This window comes from Notechis scutatus, chromosome 2 (genome assembly GCF_049901735.1).
Source record: "Notechis scutatus isolate UNSWTSFEM ecotype Mainland chromosome 2, rNotScu1.2, whole genome shotgun sequence".
NCBI lineage: Eukaryota > Metazoa > Chordata > Lepidosauria > Squamata > Elapidae > Notechis > Notechis scutatus.
The window spans coordinates 10,701,538-10,717,690 of record NC_142010.1 but is presented as its reverse complement, the minus strand read 5'-3'; the positions used below and the strand labels follow the sequence as shown (position 1 = coordinate 10,717,690).

The following is a 16,153-nucleotide window of genomic DNA, read 5'->3' as shown; positions in this document are numbered from 1 at the left end:
CTTAACCGCGGTGTCTGAATAATTTGAGAAGGGATGAACCAAGACTCAGGTAGGGATATTTGCCTAAGAGGTCCATCATTGTAATCTCCCAACTTGATCCAAATTGCACAGAAGGAAGAAGGGTACGAAAAAAACCCAGCGAAAGGGGTGTCTGAAAGACATACGGAGCATCCCGAGTCTTATTATGGCGGTGAATCAAACCTAGAAACCATGATGTTCAGAACATTTGCGGAAGAAGCAAGATAAGTAGAGGAAGAGCTGTTGGGCTAATGCCAATGCTCCCGTGGGGGCTGCCAAGCACCAACTGGAACAAGGAATGCAGTTCTCTCTTTCCTCGTGGATTCACATCCAGGCTCCAGGCAGGGTTGTCGTCTTCAGTATTGGCATGTTTTGCTTTTGCAAAGGCAGATGGAGAGCCCTATCCCCAGCAGCTCCACGATGGCCACTCCTATGCAGACCCCAAGAAAGATGTTGACATTTTCCTGCAACCAGCTCTGCACAACCATCCGGCACCCCTGCTTCTTCACGGGCCAGTCGGCCACGGTGGTTGCGTTGGACTGGGTCTCCAGAGCACAGAAGCCTGTCCCTATCGAGGTGCCCTCCGTCTGGTTGTTGCAAGAACATGGATAGAAGCGCATTTTGCTCGTCCAAAGGATTTTGTTGAGTTGCCAGTCTTCGGGTCCGGTCCAGCCGCAGCACGAGAACTTGGATTGAACAAAGTCCAAAGCGGATTCGAGGACCTGGTTGGTGTCATCGGAAGGGTTATATGTCTGGAAGAGATCAATCACCACCTCGGACATTCTGGCTTTCAGTGAGCACTGTTGGAAGTAGATCATCAGACCAGCGGTGACCTGGGCTGAGAGGATGAACAACAGGCAGGTGAGGTAGATGCCAAGGGCACACCGGATGCCACACTGGGCCCCTAAGCATCCCAGGAAGCCAAGCACCATGGTGATGGCACCGACTCCGATGAAGACGTAGACCCCATCTTGGAACGAGGGCGCCGAGTTCTGCAGGATGGGAACAAAGGACTTTTGGTCAACCAAAATCCAGGTTCCAATCCCAACCATCAGCGCCCCTAAGACAAAGAACAGGTGATTGAAGAAGAAAAACAAGTAGAGGGTGACCTTCTTACAGCAATATCCCACCTTCATCTTCTCCTTTTGAACGGAATCTTGGGACTTCTGTTTAGAACTCGGAACATTCAACTGAAAAAAAAAAAAGAGAGAGAGTCCACAAACACAATGGAAGAACTGTACGTCACCATCTGTGGAGCTTGTATCGTAGACTTAAAACCTGAAAACGTCATCAAAAAAGCACCACAAAGAACGTTGTGCTCCCGGTGGGATGGGCCGTAATGACAAACAAAGGAGAGATTCCTCAATCAAGTGCTCACGGCTTTCTGTGTCTGCACCCCCTTTGCCAAAACTCTCATCAAAAGGGCGTGAGCTCAGATGAACAACGCGACACCATTTCTAAACCGCGGGCACGCTTCTCATTATTGCAAGACCGCGTGAGGTGTTTTCCCCTTTAGGTTTTTTTTCCTGGGGACCAGGGATCTACTGTCCCTCTCCCTCTCTTGCTCTTTCACCCCAATTGCTTTGGGGTTAGGGCATGTTTAGCTGAACGGGATCCTCACAAGCAGAGTCTCAATTGCCAAAGTATTGTTACTGCACAACGTGGCTGCGGGCGCCATTTTGAATTCGGTCTAACTCCTTCCTCCCGTTCAGTGGGGCTACGAGTGGTTTATTCTCCATAGGTTTCCCTTTCTGGGGACCAGGAGCCTTCAAACACCACCACCACTACTTCTCCACAATCATTGGACAGTATCCGGACAATTACAACTAATTCTCCAAACAACCTGCTACTAAAACAGGGCTTCTCAAATAATTCGAACTATCCATTGTAAACGGTTCTCGGTTTTACCAAAATTTAACTATCACAATTACATAATTATTATCTATCATAAATAATAATAATAATAATAAATTAATTAAAATAAATAAATAATGAAACATAAAATAAAATTGTTACTGCACAACGTGGCTGCGGGCGCCATTTTGAATTCGGTCTAACTCCTTCCTCCCGTTCAGTGGGCTACTATAATGAAAGAATAACGAAAGAAGACAAAAAAGAGGACTAAGCATCTCCGTTTAGGAACCCTTGCAGGACCCAAACCATTATCTGGACCATACATCAGCCTCAGTAACAATGGCAGGTCGCTATCACCCAAGGGCAACTTCTTCCAGAGCTGCATCCAAGGCCCAGGATAAATCCACGGAGCCCAGCAAGCCCTCTAAAGCAGCGGAAAAGGATGCCCATGGGAGACATCAGGCCTTAGAGAAACAAGTGAGCAAGCATGCCAGGGAGACTGACCAAGCTCCACCTCCGTCTACTACTGCTCAGGCCCCTAGCCTTCCACCCTCTCCCCTTTATTTTATCTATCCAGTCAAGGCATACCACCATCAGACAAGCCTCCCCCTGATATCCCAGAGGCTGGGCCAGCCCCACGAGGGGACCCAGAGGCAACAGTTGCATCCACAGCTGCTGGCCTTCGCCAGGAGGAAGATCTACCGGAGGAAATCCCTAACAAGATCAGAATGTGGATGGAAATGGCAATCCAGAAGGGCATTGCGTCAGGGGTTCAACAATCCGTTCGAGCTAGACGACACTCAGCAGCTTCGGATTTCGGGTCCCTCTCTGAGCAGTCCTTGAGTGTGAAGGACCAGCATATTACACAGGTACCTCCCCAAGGGGAGTTCCCTATACTCCCTATCAAAAAAAAACCCCGCCAAGGTTTCCCGGATATTGGCGACCAAGATGAGGAAATGGACCAATTAGATGAAGGGTCAATACAAAATATTGATCAGGGGTTATCAGAGGCGGACCCGTTGGAAAGGGGAATGTCGGACAATGAAGGCCTCATTCCCGACCAACCGGTATTTACGAGACTGTTCTGTCCACAACTGTTCAGGTCCCTATTATTCAAGGCCAGGAACACCGCCCGCCTTGACAAGGCTACTGCTTCCCCACAACCAGCAGAGTCCCTAGAAGAGGCAGGGGATTTAATCTTCTCCCAACCTGTCAATGAGGCAGACGTAGTTCCGGTCCCTCATATGTTTAAGGAATTAGTCCAGAGACAATGGGCCTCGGCTGCGTCATACCCCGCTCCCATGGGGTATGATAAAAAATTTTTTTACAATCTGGCACCTGACTTTTCAAATTCCTTAAAGACACTGGAAGTAGAACGACCCCATAGTGGCCCTGGCATCCTCCTCCTCCTCCATTCCCACTGAGGCGGAGGAGGCCCTAAAACCTGAAGAAAAGAAGGCAGAACTGGCCCTCTGCAGAGCACACGTGTCGGGCGCTTGGGCCATTAGAGCAGCTACGGCTGCATCCTTTTTTTACTAGGTCCTCCCTCAGGTGGCTTTGACCCCTGAGGGACACCATACCTGCTTCCAATAGACGAGCAAATTAGGACATTGCCAAACTTATCGCGGCGGCAGAATTTTCTGCAGATGTTACCTTCAATGCAGTAAAGTTCTCCTCCAGGGCTATCACATCACAGGTTTCAGCAAGGAGGCTTTTTATGGCTCAGGCATCGGCAGGCTGATACCAAACACAGGTGCAAGCTTGCCTCAGCCCTGATTTTGGGGGGAAAGTTATTTGGCACTGCCCTCGATCCGCTCCTGATTGAAGCCAGGAACAAGAAGGTTCTCCCCTCACTTTTTCAAAAATAAAATAAATCCCCACAGCCCTTTCGGAGAGGCTCCTTTCGGACCTTCTATCAGGCACCCTACTACCCTCGTTTCAATAGGGCATCAGGTTATAGACAAGGAGAGCATCAGGAGAGATTCGATCTCACGGACAGGTTCAGACGGGGAGGACAAAACAAGAGACAGTTCCGGGGAGCCGGAAACGGGTCCTTCCCTCAGAACGACGCTACAGAGCACTGCACACCAGAACAACTAGACACAAGGACAGTTTTTCCCTGAACGCCATCACTCTGCTAAACAAATAATTCCCTCAACACTGTCCAACTATTTACAAAGTCTGCACCACTATTACTATTAATCTTCTCATCACTCCTTATCGCCCATCCCTTCCCACTTGTGACTGTATGAGTGTAACTTTGTCGCTTGTATCCTTAAGGTTTATATGGACTGTTTCCAAGTATGATTTGATTGCTTATTGTACCCTAGGACTATTAAGTACCTTATGATTCTTGAATCTCGACAAATGTATCTTTTCTTTTATGTACACTGAGAGCATTTGCACCAAGACAAATTCCTTGTGTGTCCAATCACACTTGGCCAATAAAGAATTCTATTCTATTCTATTCTATTCTATTCTATTCTATTCTATTCTATTCTATTCTAACCTTATGATTCTTGACGAATGTATCTTTTCTTTTATGTACACTGAGAGCATTTGCACCAAGACAAATTCCTTGTGTGTCCAATCACACTTGGCCAATAAAGAATTCTATTCTATTCTATTCTATTCTATTCTATTCTATTCTATTCTATTCTATTCTATTCTATTCTATTCTATTCTATTCTATTCTAACCTTATGATTCTTGACGAATGTATCTTTTCTTTTATGTACACTGAGAGCATTTGCACCAAGACAAATTCCTTGTGTGTCCAATCACACTTGACCAATAAAAAATTCTATTCTATTCTATTCTATTCTATTCTATTCTATTCTATTCTATTCTATTCTATTCTAACCTTATGATTCTTGGAATGTATCTTTTCTTTTATGTACACTGAGAGCATTTGCACCAAGACAAATTCCTTGTGTGTCCAATCACACTTGGCCAATAAAGAATTCCGTTCTATTATTAAACTTTAATGATTAATCTATTTCCCCCCTTTTTTTTATGTTTGGGCCCAAATCAGTGTTGACTCCTTATCGATTGGCCACCACGTCCTTGCACTAAAATGAGGAAAGCACCACAAAGATTTAGTTAGGCAGAGGCTGTGTTTTTTCAAACAAATGTTATTGACGATGTGTTATTTTCTTACTTGTTATCTCTAAGCCCCTTTTCATTCATTCAATCAGTCGGTCGGTCAGCTGGACCTTGGAACTCTTCTGGTCCAACTCTCTGCTCAAGCAGGAGACCCTACGTACCAGGGGGTCAGTCAGCAACCCGCGGCTCTGGAGCTGTATGTGGCTCTTTCATCCCTCTGCTGCAGCTCCCTGTCGCTCAAAATATGTGTCACAACTGCCAATGTATGACACCCGCCGGCACATGATTTATTGAGCTTTTCAACCCCCCAGTAAATCCGGTAAATGGGTAAATCCAAGAAAAGTTTCAGAAGGAAAACAACGTATAATTCAACTACGTATGCTAGTTTTGTGGCCGCTCCGGAAATAGTCAGGCACGGGAAGGGTTTTGTGGCTCCCAGTGGTTTTTTTTTTTACTGTGGGAAACAGGTCCAGCTGGCTCTTTGAGTGTTTAAGGTTGCTGACCCCTGCCCTATACCATTTCAGACTGTCTCATGGGTGACCTGATTTATGAGCTTCATGATTTGCAACCAATGATAAGCAGGCTCCATTACAGTCACAACTCAAGGAATGCTGTATACTGTCCTCATATTTGTTTGAAATAGTGGTTCCCAGATGAGGCTAAACAGAGATCAAATCTTTCCCGGCCAGCCTGACTCCTGGAGATTGCTGAAAATTGGGTTTGGTTTCATTCAGCTCAGTAGATGTTGCTGAAAGACCCCTTTTAAGTCTTAACACAATAACAACAGAGTAGGGAGGGACGTTGGAGCTCTTCTAGTCCAACTGTCATGCCCCTGTCAGAATCTGATTCGGAGGGGGAGGCCGAACAGCTGACAGGGAGTGGGAGTGTGGCTTTGTTGGCTGTGGAAGAAACTGGGGAAGGGCACAGTCCGGTTGGGCAGAGCAGGGGAGGGGTAGAGCAAGGGAGAGGGAATTTGGAGGAAGACCCAGGTCCACCCTCTTCATCCTAGGGCACGCAGGGAGGAGTGGAGAAGGGAGCAACGTGAGTTGCATGGCTTACGGGGCAGAAAAGGGCCCTGATTCCCTTCATTAGCTGCAGCTGGGAACACAGTGTTTAAAAAGGGAAGCTGCACACAGCAAACTGTTGGGGAGCAAATCGTGAATTATCTTTTATTGTCGAGGCTTATCTGGGTTCCTGGTGTCTTCCCAACTGTGTGTTTTGCTGTGCTTTCAAGTGTGCAATTCCTGTTCCTGCCTTGTCAAGTTAATTAGTGCAGCGTGGTTTGTTTGGATTTTTAGTTACAGTTTGTATGTATTTTGTTTTCGGACTGAATTTCCTCCACTTAAAGACTGTTCTTGGGAGAAATTTTTCTCCAGCCGAAGGTAACCCGGACATTGGGGACAAAGTTGGAGATAATTAAGGGACTCTTCTTGCTTATTTGATTGTGTTGCCTTTGTGCCACGCCCCGGGTCATCACACCAACCCTCTGGTCAAGCAGGAGACTCTATACCATTCCAGACAAGTGGCTGTCCAGCCTCTTGTTAAAAGTCTCCAGTGAACTTCTGGAGGCAAGTCGTTCCACTGGTTAATTGTCCTCACTTTTAGGAATTTTCCTCCTTAGTTCTAGGTTGCTTCTCTCCTTGAATAGTTTCCATCCGTTGCTTTTTGTCCTGCCCTCAGGTGCTTTGGAGAACAGCTTGACTCCCTCTTCTTTGGGGCAGCCCCTGAGATATTGGTACCCTGCTATCATGTCACCCCTAGTCCTTTTCATTCAACTAGACATACCCAATTCCAGTAGCTGTTCTTCATATGTTGTAGCCTCTGGTCCCCTAATCATCTTTGTTGCTCTTCTTTTGTTCCAATAGGCCATGATCAGTCGCAAGTAAAAGAAGCCCACCTTCCATTGGAACAGCCTACCCAGGAAGAAGTAGCAATTTTGGGGAAAGTTGGAGGAGACGCTCTGCCAGATGAGACTCCGCAAAAGACCTTGGAGGAGGACAGTAGAACGGATAGTGGCCAGGGATCCCTCCCAGGCAAGAAAGCCAAAGCGAATCCATACAAATGTGTGCAGTGTGGAGAAAGCTTTTACAAGTGGTCCCAGATGATAATCCACGAGAGGGGTCACAGCCGAGAGAAACTGTACAGCTGCCCCCAGTGTGACCAGAATTTTTCCTCCCGCCATGCACTTCTCAGCCACGAGGCAAGCCACACGAGCGAGAAACCCTACCAGTGCTCCGACTGCGGGAAAACCTTCCGTGAGAAAGCCTACGTTCTCCAGCATAAGAGGATCCACACAGGGGATAGGCCATACGCTTGCTCGGAGTGCGGGAAAAGCTTCTTCCGCAAGGGGTCCCTAATCCTGCATGAGAGAATCCACACAGGGGAGAAACTCTACAGATGCCCAGACTGTGGCAAGAGCTTCAACCGTAAGCCGCACCTTGCCGTCCATCGGAGGATCCACACAGGGGAAAAACCGTACGAGTGCTCTGATTGCGGGAAGACCTTCACCGTGAAATCGGCTCTTAATGTACACATGAGAACTCATTCGGAAGAGAAGCCCTACCAGTGTCCCGACTGTGGGAAAAGTTTCCGCGAGAAAGGAACTCTCAACATCCACAAACAGAGCCACACGGCGGAGAAGCCTTACCAGTGTGCTGAATGCGGGAAATGCTTCAGTTATACCGCGTCGTTTCGGAGACACAAGAAAACCCACTCAGCCGGGTCAGCTCTCAAATCCTATGAGTGCCCCGAATGCGGGAAAAGCTTTGGCCGCAAGGATTACTTGATCACGCACCGGAGAATCCACACGGGTGAGAAACCTTACATGTGCTCCATATGTGGGAAGAGCTTCAATCACGGAGCAACTCTCGTTACACATAAGAGGACCCATACGGGGGAAAAGCCTTATGAGTGCTCTGAATGCGAGAAGAGCTTCAAACAGATTTCTGGCCTAATTACGCACCGGAGGACGCACACGGGCGAGAAACCCTACGAATGCCCTGACTGCGGGAAACGCTTCATCCTGAAAGCGTACCTTGACGTACACAAGAGAATTCATACAGGAGAACGGCCGTATCAGTGCTCCCATTGCGGGAAGGGTTTCTCCTGCTCCTCTTACCTTTTAAGGCATGAGAAAACCCACACGGGGGAACGCTCCCACACCTGCTCAGACTGTGGCCAGGGCTTCTACTGGAAACGCTCCCTGATCATGCACATGAGGAAGCACACGGGGGAGCAGAATCTGCACGAGTGCAAAATCTGCAGCAAAGGCTTCAGTTGGATGTCCGCTCTGAACATCCACATGAGGACCCACACGGGGGAGAAACCTTACATGTGCTCGGAGTGTGGGAAAACTTTCAGCGGGAAATGGATCCTCATCCAGCACAAGAGGATCCACACGGGCGAGAGACCCTACAAGTGTCCCGAGTGCGGGAAGAGCTTCCATGCAAAGTCCTCACTCTTTGCCCACAAACGGACCCACACAGGGGAGAAGCCGCACGAGTGCGCCGAGTGCGGGAAAAGCTACAGCGTGAAGGCCAACTTCGTGGCGCATATGAGGACCCACACGGGGGAGAAGCCCTACGAGTGCTCGGACTGCGGGAAAAGCTTCTACAAGAAAGACCGCCTCATGACGCACAAGAGGACCCACACGGGAGAGAAGCCGTACCAGTGCTCCGAGTGCGGAAAAGGGTTCAACTGGAAGGTGGGCCTGATCAACCACACCAGAATCCACACCGGCGAGAAGCCGTATTCGTGTGCTGAGTGCGGGAAGTGCTTCCATAAAAAGGACCACCTGGCTCGCCATGAGATCATCCACACGGGAGAGAAGCCCTATTCCTGCTTCGACTGCGGGAAGAGCTTTAACCAGAAAGTGGCCCTGATTGTGCACAAGCGGACTCATACAGGAGAGAAACCCTACAAATGCTCTGAGTGTGGGAAGAGCTTCAGCTGGAAGAGGTCCCTCCTCACCCACCGGGCGGCTCACCTGGGGAAGAAGCCCTACCAGTGTTCTGAATGCACGGAAAGCTTCAGCCAACGGTCTCTTCTTGCAGAGCATGAAAGGACCCACACAGGTGAGATCCTGTAGGACTGTGGTAGGGAAGCACCTTTATGACTTGTGGACTTCAACTCCCAGAATTCCTGAGCCAACACGCTAGTGTCAGGTTTCCAAGTGATGAAATCCATTTAAAAAGAAAAGAACAAAGTCCATCTTCCAAGACAATTTCTTTTATTTAGGAAAGCATCAAATTGGCAAAGTCCGTGGTAATTCCAGATCTGACAGAACCCAGAATTACTCACAATATCAGAAGTTAGAAACAACCCCCAAAAGTCTCCAATAGAAGTAATTTAACGTTGCTTGATGTCATAAATCTCCACCTCAAGAGGCCTAAGCACGGACAGCTTGTTTTCCCACAGGAAGAAGAATCACCTAGCCTAAACAACTCTCCCTATCTGCATTCCTCCCCCCTCAGGAATGTGGCAAGCCCGAAACCCTTCCCCCCCATGAGTGCCACAGAGAAAGTCAGAAAAAGAATATATACTAAGCCTAACTAAAATGGCTACACATAGATAGATTTTGGGCTTGACCGCTAGGAGTTGAAGTCCACAAGTCACAAAAGGGCCACGGTTCCCCACCCCTGCTGTAGGACATCTGATTGAAAAGAAAGAGTCTTTTCATTCCTTACAAAGAAAGGAAATCTAGAGATGAGTTCCCGGTGTTCTCCCAAAGGTGATTTTCCAAAAAGCATCTGTACTTTCTTGTTTTGTTTTTTTCCTGGAAAATGTTTCGCTTCTCCATCCAAGATAAGCTTTCTTCAGTTCTATCGTCTTGGATGAGAAGTGAAACGTTTTCAAGGAACAAAACAAGAAAGTTCAGAGCAGCATAAAAAGGGTTAGGGAGCTGGAGGTTAAAGCATACAAAGAATAGTTACATGAATCAGGTATGTCCAGCCCAGGGGTTGACGCAACCTTAAAAACTCCTTAAAAAAGGAGCCACAAAGGTCCTAACCGGAAGCCTCCCACTCAATTCTGAAGTCCGGTTCCTCCATCATTCTGAAGTCTGGTTCCTCCTAGCACTGCGTCTGTTCTGACCAAGGTTTCCGGAGACCGTAATTAAGCCCATGCTTAGTTAAAACAACTCTTTGTTTTATTTCAGTGCTGGGAATTATGCTCATTCCCAGCCTGTAATGAGTCCCAAACAGTCCCTCGAGATAAGCACCTACCTTTCTCTCCTTTAAATTGCTGCCAACAACTAAAGTGCCAAATGAACTAGAAAAAAATCAACTGAAGTACAAAGTCCACACAGAGCTTCAAGGTTTAATCTGAACAGAATGAACAGACTTTGCTTCCTGCAAAGGTTTCTTCACCTATGCCTGTCCTTTATCCCTTATGGGAGGGGCAATCACCTCCCAGCCTTATTCCCGAGTCGCCCCTTTTGTCTCAGCTGCTCTCGCCTTCTGCCAGCTCTGCGCAATTTACGAATTCCGTTCCTTCACGGTTAAAAGGCTATTAAAACTAATTGTCTCTGATAAGAACAAGCCTTGCCAAGGTTGCTCAAGGCTGCCAAGAACACTAGATAAAGTTGCCAAGAAATATTTCAAACACAAAGACACAAACTAAGAGAGTCTGAATATCCACAAGGCTTGAGTGCAAAAACTTCTTTGCTTCCTGCAAAGAACTCCGGTTTCTCAGCTGGCTTTTATCTCTTAAGGGAGGGGCCATTACCTTGCAGCCTTACTCCCGAGTCGCCCGTGCTGCTGCAGCTGCTCTTTCCTTTCAGCACCCCTGCACACATGAGCACAGGCTCCTCTGGGTCCTCTTCATCACTGCTGCCAGCCTCCACAATCTCCGAAGGCAGCACTCCACCCCCTGATGGTCCTGGCCCCATCCCTGCATCACAAACAAGCCCCTCATCTGAGTCCTCACTCTCCGAGACCTCAGCCGTCCGCACCTGCTGCCGGCGAACCACCACACAGTCCCAGTGGCCTGAGACAGCCCCTCAATGCTTTCAGCCTTTCAGAATTTTATTAATGTAACCTTAGAGCAGAGGTCTCCAAACTTGGCAACTTTAAGACTTGTGGACAGCACAGCTGGCTGGAGAATTCTGGGAGTTGAAGTCCACAAGTCTTAAAGTTGCCAAGTTTGGGGACCCTTGCCTTTGAATGAAGAGAGAGCTAGCAGACTTGGTTGGTCTTCTTGGCTTCTTGTCTAAACCGCCTCGCAGGGCTGACCCCGTATGTAACACCCACAACTTCCAGCTCCTCCCATCACGCCCACAATTGTCACTGACTTAAAAGTCCTTGTAAGCTGTTAATACATCCCACTGAATTAACTTTCTGAAATTCACAGATCTTGTTGTCGGGCCACCTGAACTCTCCATGGAAGAAATCACCACTGCTGTGGTAAGGAGGAGAAATAATATATATATATATATATATTCTTTTTATTTATTTTTTTATTTTCTCTCTATCCGAACTTTCCCAGCTACCCTGGAAAAAAAAAATCCCAGTGAAAATGGATTGTAATTTTCTGTGGCTACTCAGAGAGAGGTTGGGTGGGCTTCTGGGGTTGTGTGTGTGACTGTGACAAAGCAACGTGAGCCGAAATTGAGACCCAAAGCAGAATCTGACAGAACACTTAATGGGTTGTGTTGTGTGTAACTCCAGCCCAACACTCGCACGGCGTCGGAGGGCTTCTGCAGCTGTGGCTTTTGCCATGTGGGTTTTGTTTTATAAACAGAGATTTATGTTTTCTTCCCCACCCCACCCTCCTTTAGATGAGCCTGGACTGCAATACAATTATTTTGACCACAGCCGTATAGCGCCAAATTGTCAAAAAGGTAAGTGAAGTTGAGAGAAAAGAGCAGGATGGTGCGATTAGCGTCCTGGGTGAGGAAGGAGAATAACTGGTTCGTGCACTGGTAGATGGCAATGTTATTCATCCTCCAATACTTTCCTTTACCTTCAGTGATTCATTTATGTAACTTATGTATTACAAGTAGTCTTTGACATACCGTGTTTCCCCCAAAATAAGACCAGGTCTTAATTTTTTGCTTCAGAAGATGCATTAGGGCTTATTTTCAAGGAAATACGGTACTAAATGCGCCCGCCTGGCTGACAATCTTAACTGGGGCTTATTTTGGGGGTAAGGTTTATATTTCGAGCGCCCTGAAAAATCATGCTAGGGTTTATTTTCTGGTTGGGTCTTATTTTCAAGGAAATACGGTATTAAATGCGTCCGTCTGACTGAAAATCTTAACTGGGGCTTATTTTGGGGGTAGGGCTTATGTTCTGAGCACCCTGAAAAATCATGCTAGGGTTTATTTTCCGGTTGGGTCTTATTTTCAAGGAAATATGGTATTAAATGCGTCCGTCTGACTGAAAATCTTAACTGGGGCTTATTTTGGGAGTAAGGGCTTATGTTCTGAGCACCTTGAAAAATCATGCTAGGGCTTATTTTCTGGTTGGGACTTATTTTCGGGGAAACACAGCATGACGGGTCATTTAATGACCATTTGGAGTTACAACAGCCTTAAGGGTGCTTTATGGCTCCTTAAAACGCACCCCCCCGCCAACCCTTCCGGCTTTGTGGACCGGTGGCGGGGGGAAGAGGCCATGGTTCTGTGTGAGCAGCAGGCACACGCTCACCTGATGCTTGCGTGGCCCGATTCTGAATGGGTTTCAGCCCAGTATCGGGCCACGGCCCAGGGGTTTGGGACCCCTGCCCTACAACACTTCTGGCTGTCATAAAAACATGCCATTCCCCCACCCCACGCTGACACGATCACATTTCAGGCGCTTGCCAATCCGCTTGTGTTTATAACTGGTGGCAGCACATCCCATAATCGCACAGTCACAATCGACCCAGATTTTCTTGCTGATTTCCCGTGAGCAGAGCCAATGGGGAAGCCAGCAGAAAGTCAAAAGCCCTGTCCAGGTGAGGGCCTACACTTAATGACTCTCGGTGATTCGTTTAATAACAGAGGCTGGTTACTCTGCACTCTTAATACTGCATTGAAGGCGGTCCTTGACTTTCAACAGTGTGTTGAGTGACCATTTGAGCACGCAGCGGCACTGAAAATAGTGACTTATGGCCATTTTTCACCCTTGCGACCGTTTAAGCATCCCCGCGGTCGTGTGATTTACATGCTTGACAGCTGACTCACATTTATGACGGTTGCAGTATCCCAAGGTCACATTCTGACAAGCAAAGTCAATGGGGAAGCCAGATGCACCTTAACAACCGGGTTACTAATTGAACCACCACAGCAGTTCACTTTACGCGGCAATTAAAGTCATAAAATGGGGCAAAACTCACCTCACAAATTTCTCACTCAGGAATATAAGTTTGGGGATCCATTCTGGTCATAAGTTGAGGATTACCTATACTTGATGATGGAAATTCCATTCCCCGTTCCTGTCATTAAGCGAGGACTGCTTGCAATTTGAAACAACTTCTTGAATAATTCCCCTCACCCATGTTCTATGAGGCAATCTTGGTGTAACAATGAAATGGGATCCAATATATATGTAATACATATATTGGATATTCCAACGTATATTACAGAATATATGTAATATTCTTTCTTCCAATTTCAAGAAATTGAAAAACAGTTGACTTCAAAATAAAAGCAGTGCAGTTGTCATTTCTTTAGATTTCATTTCATTTCTAATTTCCAGTTGACCTCACGTGGGCCTGACAGCCAAAATTCCGGATGCGTAAACTTACCAGGACTGATCCAATTCTCCCTCTTTTTAGACTCTTTTATTTTTTACATGTAGTTTTGTTTTATATCTTTTAGCTTTTCTTGGCAATAGTAATTTTTGACTCTGATGCATCTTCTGTGCTTTTTAAATGACTGCATCCCTCCCCCTCTTTTTGCTGTCCAATGGCCACAATAAAAATTTGATTTGATTTGGGGAAAGAGAATGTACTAGCCATCTTCTCATTTGTACAAATGACACTTGCACAATAATTCTTTTAGTACATTGGAAGTTCCATAGAATTCTCTACGTAGCAGATTTTTCTAACCCGTCAATGGTCTTACTTTGATTCTTTTTTTTTTTTAAGGAGCGTGGCCTCAGTTTACCAAACCAAATGGAAAACTCTTCCAGAAGCTGTTCCAGAAACTCATCCTTTTCCTTCAAGAAGCTCATCCTTTTCCTTCTGGAGGACATCAAGATGGCTGCCTTTCCCTCAAAACCAATTCCTCTCTTCATCTTTTTTTTTTTTTTTCAGCACAAGCCCTTTATTGGATGTGGTGTCCATCTCCCTCAACATTGTCACGCTGACTGCTTCTCTTCGCTTTGCATCCTCTGAATAACCTAGATCTAAACGAAATACTGTAAAATAAAATGACTATATTGTATTGCATTGTGCACTTGCAATTATTTCCTCTTCCCCCTCTCCTCAATCTTTGAAGGTGGTAATTGTTAGATATCTGAATTTATATGACAGACAATGGTGACGGATTTAACCCCATTTTTATTTTAACAGTGGGGCTAACTCAGTATTTCACCTGTCCTCCCCAGGCCTGATGTTACAACCATATTGTTGAGGTAATTCCCCGTTAGGAGAATGAGCGCATACAGGGAGACGTATTTGAGAGTAGTGTTGGAATAATACACACAGAGCACACAGATAAACTGTACAGTAAATGTAGGTTTTTACTTCCAGACAGGTTTAAGCAAAGTCCAAAATAAGCAATCCAAAGTCATTCACAGGTAAAATCAATCAGTTTTCATCCAGGGATAATCCAAATATCAAATTCCAGTGTCAGAAACAGTTCAGTATCAGACTTACATTAAATCCAGTAATATCAGTCAATTAGAAGAAATGGAGCAATGGCAATATTTTCCAACAGAAGGAAACAGAGATACACTCTCTTCTGAGACTCAGACTAAGACTAAACAACCCAGGTTTCTGGCTCCATCTTATGGCTGTTTGAGAAACCACACCCAATTGCATGCTCTTGCATTCCCTTAAAGATATGTTTATCTTGGTTTATATATTTCTAACCCAAATACCTGTTAGGTGACTTATATTCCTAACACATATCTTGAGGGAGTTTCAGAAAGTCAAAAAGGATGAAGCCAGCCTTATTTATTTTCCTGGGCCCAATATCTTCATTAATGACTTAGATGAGGGCTTAGATGGAAGGCAGCTCATCAAATTTGCAGATGACACTAAGCTGGCAGGAATAACCAATACTCTCCAGAAAATAGGCTCAAGATCCAGAAGGATCTTCAACAGACCTGGGCCCTACCAAAACCAAAATGAAATTCAACAAACACAGGGATCAAAGATATATTGTTCTTTTTTATTTTAAATTCCTTTTTTTAAAATTTTCTAAATCCAAGAAATTAAAACAGGGCAAATGACACGTATGGCAGCTGAGATGATTAAAGAAGTCTTTTGTCTTCCTCTCAAACCCTTGAGTCTAATCCACCCAGGATCCAGTGATGACAGATGACCTAAAAATGGATCCATCAAGCAAAGACAAAATTACAAGAGAGAGAGACTCCAAATTTGGGGCCCTGCAGAGAGACACTGAAAAGTTGCAATGAAAACGAAAGCTGCTCCTATCAGAGGAATCCACACATTTCTGACAGCTGGACAGTATACATCCGTGATGGCAAACCTCTGGCACGCATGCCAGAGGTGGCACACAGACCCCTCTCTTGGGATGTGAGCCGTCACCCCAACCCAGCTCTGCCACGCATGCGCGCAGCTCCCACCAGCCAACTGATGTTCGTGTCTCTGCCACGTGGGGGACGGCGCACACGCGTGGGTCATGTGAATGCACAAGGTTGCGAGGGCCACACGTGTGGGGTTGTGGGGACACAGTCACGTATGCATGCAGATGCATGGAAACATGGGGGTTGTGGGCGCATGTGCAGGGTGCGTGTGCATTCCTGGAAGGCGGGGAACACACGCGTTTTGGGGATCAGCACACACACGCTTTGGGCACTTGGTGCCGAAAAGGTTAGCCATCACTGGTATATGTTATTCAAATTTTGTTCCAGTTGCAGCCCCAAAGGTGCTTTTTTTTTCAGGAGTCAACTGGACTTTCTTGTTTTTTTCTTTTGAAGATGTTTTGCTTCTCATCCCAGAAGTTTCTTCAGCTCTGACAGGAGAGTGGGAATGGAAGGTTTTATATTCCTCGCAGACAGCATTTG

The 16,153-nt window shown here is 46.3% G+C and overlaps 1 protein-coding gene and 1 pseudogene across 4 annotated transcripts in view; one reads left to right on the top strand and one right to left on the bottom strand.

Annotated features, from left to right (window-relative positions):
• The window catches only part of LOC113424437 (uncharacterized), a 45,173-nt gene extending 30,830 nt beyond the window's left edge, over positions 1–14,343 (top strand). For all 4 annotated transcript variants that reach the window (XM_087952883.1, XM_026686126.2, XM_026686127.2 and 1 more), the window contains 4 exons: positions 6,842–9,049; positions 11,325–11,377; positions 11,752–11,814; positions 14,046–14,343. In XM_087952883.1, the coding sequence (XP_087809009.1) occupies positions 6,842–9,049; positions 11,325–11,377; positions 11,752–11,796 (2,306 nt within the window). In that variant the 3' untranslated portion in view covers positions 11,797–11,814; positions 14,046–14,343. The remainder of the gene's footprint in view (positions 1–6,841; positions 9,050–11,324; positions 11,378–11,751; positions 11,815–14,045) is intronic.
• Positions 375–1,212, bottom strand: LOC113424451 (CD82 antigen pseudogene; annotated as a pseudogene).
• Positions 14,344–16,153: the final 1,810 nt, after the last annotated feature.